The sequence below is a fragment of the Tupaia chinensis genome, unplaced genomic scaffold (genome assembly GCF_000334495.1).
Source record: "Tupaia chinensis unplaced genomic scaffold, TupChi_1.0 Scaffold000099_1, whole genome shotgun sequence".
NCBI classification, from domain to species: domain Eukaryota; kingdom Metazoa; phylum Chordata; class Mammalia; order Scandentia; family Tupaiidae; genus Tupaia; species Tupaia belangeri.
In genome coordinates this window covers 6,662,186-6,667,052 of record NW_006159563.1, presented here as the reverse complement: position 1 = coordinate 6,667,052, position 4,867 = coordinate 6,662,186, and the positions used below count along the sequence as shown (strand labels likewise).

The 4,867-nt window shown below is 33.0% G+C and overlaps 1 protein-coding gene across 1 annotated transcript in view; it reads right to left on the bottom strand.

Annotated features, from left to right (window-relative positions):
* The window catches only part of AP3B1 (adaptor related protein complex 3 subunit beta 1), a 276,448-nt gene that overhangs the window by 105,719 nt on the left and 165,862 nt on the right, over positions 1-4,867 (bottom strand). The window contains exon 22 of the mRNA XM_006143530.3: positions 3,558-3,630. Within this exon, the coding sequence (XP_006143592.1) occupies positions 3,558-3,630 (73 nt within the window). The remainder of the gene's footprint in view (positions 1-3,557; positions 3,631-4,867) is intronic.

Genomic DNA, 4,867 nt, shown 5'->3' with positions numbered 1-4,867 from the left:
CTCTCTGGTCAAATTTAAATAAATAATAAATAAAATAATTCTTAAAAAAAAAAAAAGCTAAGTGACATATATGACTGAATGTATAAAATAAATTAAAATAAAAGCAAAACAGAAAATATGATTTTCTGTTACACTTTTTACATTTTAAACCTTTTAAATTGTAAAAGAATCAAACATAGACATATAAAATATTCAAATATCACAGAAAGATATAAACATAAGGTATAAAGTATAAAATCAAACATTTATTTCCTTCTTGTTACAAAACGGGCCAGAACTAACCACTATTGTTCCCTCTAGTCTTTTAGAAGTATATGTATGTATAAACATGTTTGTGTTTGTATACAGGATATATTTCTTTTCTAAAAAATTATTTAATTAATTTTATTATTATTATTTTTCAATTTGACCATAGAGAAACAGAGAAAAGGAAAGTGAGAAAGCAGGCTACCAGTCCAAGACTTGAAGTGGGGTCAGCCCTTTGGGAGTCCAGCACCTGAACCATCACACCACCTGCTGACCTCCATAACAAATATATTTATTGTTTTATATCTTTATTCACACAAGTAGAATTATGCTCTACATTTTTTTAACATATAATATTTTGAATTTACAATGATATACTTAGCATAAATAGCTATGTCTCATTTTTATTAATGGCTGCATTACCACATTGGCACACATTTTGTTTTTGGGATTTTGCTGAATCATAAACAATGCTACAATGAAATCTTTATTTATACTTTTGCATATTTTATTAATTTAACAAATATTTACTGGGTACCCACTAACACCTGGGTGTCACTCTAGGTATTAAAAACAGCACTGAGTAAAACAGACAGGGATCTTTTGTTCGTGAAACTTACATCCTTATTGGGAGAAACAGAAAATAATCAAGTATTAAAATATTTAATAGGATAATTTCAGATAGTACAAAATACCATGAAGACTATTAAGAGTGATTAGTGAATGTGTGTCTGAATGTTTGTGTTCCCCCAAAGTTCACTTTGAAACTCTGTGGTGAGAGGTAGGGCCTTTGGGAAGTGATTAGGTCATGAGGGCTCCATCCTCATGAGTGGGATTTGTGCCCTTATGAAAGAGGCCTGAGAGAGTCTGTTTCCTTTATCTGTCATGTGGGGAAACAGTCACAAGGCATCATTGAAGTCCTTGGCAAACACCAAGTATGCTGGCGACTTGACCTTGGACTTTGCATCCCCCAGAACCGTAAGCAATAAATTTTTGTTGTTAATAAATTATGTAGTCTAAGGTATGGTGTTATAGAAGCAAAGACACATAGACTAAGATAATATGTCACTTTCTGTGTGTTGGCATGTGTGTGCCTATGTGGCGTTTTTTTTCAGGCAGGGTGTAAGCATGTTGGGATCCTCCTGCCTCAGCCTCCTAAGTAGCTGGGACTACAGGAGTCTTCAAAAAAGTTGATGGAAAATGCGTATTATAAAATACAAAATACTATGTATGGATTTCAAAATTTTTGTACCAAAATAAACTTTTAGTTGAGTTCTATTTTCCATTAACTTTATTTATTTATTTATTTATTTATTTATTTGCTATAAAGTGCATGTGCTCACTGGAGAGAGAAAGAGAGGGAAAGTGAGAAACATCCCTCAAACACTGAAACCTCTTCCCCATTTTCTTCTCTGGATTCTGGGCAGGCACAACATGTACCTGGCATGTTTCTCAAGTCACCAAGGTCCTGCATTCCAACTGTGCAGTCGGCCACAAGGAATCCAGAACGCCATACTATCAGTTGGCCCTTTGGGAACGTTTTAAAGCCTCCTTGCACAGGTGTGATGGTAGGCAGGGAACTGAACCTAGGCTTTCCGTGTAGCATTGGTATGCCAAGTACCAGCATCCTGTACTACCAATACTGTGTGACCTTAGAGCTGAAACTTGGCAGATTAGAATCAACTTAAATGGGGCAAGTGTTCTCAGTAGGGGAATTAGCAGTCCAAGGCCCTTGAAAGGAATGAGCCTGGTAAGTTTCAGAAATGCAAAGAAGCAAACTAAAAGGAAATGTTGACAAGAAGCAGACAGGAGTCAGACTACCAATAGTCTTAGAAACTTAGGAAAGGAGTATAGACTGGAAATATAAAATTTAGGCATTACATTAAAGGAGTTTAAAACTAGGAAGAAATAAAATCTGATTTTGCTGGTTTATTGGTAAGATGAATTTCTAGGAAATATCTGCTAAGTCAAAGGCTATATGCAATTTAAGTTTGGTAGATATTGCTAAAATGACTCCCAAAAGCTATACCTAGTTATATTCCTATCAAAATTACATGAATAGCAACTATTTCTCCAAGCCTAGCAACATGGATGATGATACTAAACTTTTAAGATCCTCACCAATATGTATAAAATGAGTCAAATTTGGTTCTAACTTAATTTTTAAAATTAATTTTATTTATTCATTCATTCATTTTAATTTGACCACAGAGAGGGAGAGAGAAAGAGAGAGCAGGAAAGCCACCAGGTTCAGGAGTTGAATAGTCATCCATGTGGGAGCGTCCAGCGCTTTAACCACCATGCCACCTGCTGGTCCCCTGGCATGAGGTTTTAAGTCCCCGGGTCCAGCAATGTAACAATTACACCATCTGCTAGTCCCTCTAACTTAATTTTTAACCTCCACTTATGAAGTATTTCTCTGTATTATACATTTAAATTTCTCTATGTAAGAATTCATCATCATTACTAGAGAAAGGCCCAGGTAAATTTCTCTATGTAAGAATTCATCATCATTATTAGAGAAAGGCAAAGGTAAAAAAAAATATATATAAAGGGGAAAGATGTATGATAGAGTACGGCAACCTAAAAATGTAACTCATCCCTAGCTTGGAAGAACTGAAACAAAAATGACAGTAGTTTAATACTCATGACATCTTACTTGTTGGTGCTCTTTTCCTAGTGTAAAATCTACCTGGCAACAAAGTTTTACTCTCTCTTTCATAATGCTGAAAGATGTAAGGAGAGATGGCAAATATATATTTGTGTACTTGGGTGAGTATACTTTCAGGATTCTGAATTAGAAGTAGATTTGCTAGAACAAAGAATTTTTGTAGTTAAAACATTGATCGGTACAGCCAAACTGGTCCACGAAGGCTTTGTAATCCGATTTCATTTCTATTAAATATATGGCAAGTTGAAGATGGTGACGTCCTTTACACTTTTATTTACTTTCCTAATTCCCTGCCTCCTTAGGTTAGATGCATCAATCCACATAATCAACATTTCACAACATATTAGCTGGGAGGTGTTCAGTTAAACAAGCACACATTACTAAAGCAAAAGATTTAAAAATGAATTTGGTACCCTTTTGCTTAGCCATCTATATTTATTCATGTGATACAAAATTGGTATGTTAAATAGATGAAAAATACTAATACCATTGATTTCCATTTTTTTTTTTTTTTGCTTTACTAATCTATAAATCTTTCACAATAGAGAGGATGTATTTTGGGACATGTAAATGAAAGGTAGTATGAAAAAATACTCCTATTAATAAATTAAAAAGAAAAAAATTAAATTATAATACTTACAATCATCTAGATCTAGAAGTGAAATATCTTTGGTAGGAGGGATTTTATCTTCCTTTGTTTTCTTTTCTTTTTCCTATATAATAAAATGTTACAGTTATTACATGTTCTGTTTTTAAAATCTATAAAGTAGTCCTTTTGGTTCCAAAACAAACACCTTTTTTCCTCTGCTTCATCTTACAAAACAAGTTAAGCTTTTATATGGTTACATGAAACTTTTTCAAACCAAAGTATCTGTCTCGATCAGCACACAACTCTTCTTTCCATTGTGTAAACTATTAATTATTTTAAAATACTTTTGTTTAAAGATTTAAAAATCCATCATAAGAAAATTTTAAAATAATAGTTATTTTATAGTCTGACAACCGTAAGACTTCTTTGACAAAGGTATTCCTTAACATCTATAAATGATATCCCTAAGCTCTTAGTCTGTAGAGTTGGAAAGGATACATTTACTTTCTCCACTGCTTTGTAGAGAGAATAAATACTTCAAAACATTTTCTGTGCAGAAGTAGGGCTTTCCCAATCACAGATTTGCTTACTCAGTCTATTACATTTATGAAATGTACACAGCAAAGTAGAACACAGTGGCCCAAAGTCAGAGACGTTCCTGGTTTTGGTTACAGATTCAGAAAGATTATGAAATGTCTTTTAAAGTCTAAGTTAAGAGTAGTACTGAGTAGTGCTATAAACAAAAACCAACAAAAACCATGGTGTTAAATAGATGTATTTGGGTGAAAGTTACTTATTTTTATAATCTACAAACACTAAATCTCAAATAAAAGCCAAAATTTAAGCTGTTACTAGAATGTTTATGTTTCTTCATTCATTCAATAGCTACATATAGAATTTTAAGTAGGTGTCAGATTCTGTGCCAAGCAATGAAAATAACTACTAAGCAGACTAGCCCCTACCTTCAAATAACTTATAAACTACCAAAGGAGTACAGAGTCTATAACTGATGTGAATTACCATAAATACTTTTAAAGTATTTGTCTAGCCACCGAAAGATATCACTGAAGCAAAAGTACATTACTATCATGTCTATTCTACACAGTGTTAGAGATGTTATAACAGTGCTCACTCATGGAGACATTACATAAAATTGTACAGCATGCAATATTTTAAATTATGTACCCCATGTAATATTATTCATTATTTAAGTTCTTATTTTTTCTCTTATGCTAATACTCAGTAAACTATTTTCAAGGACCATGCAATAATATATATTAAAACACTAATAAAAATGTTGATTTTCGCCCTTTTGGCCGCAACCGCCATCTTCCAGTAATTAACCCAAATGACCAACACAA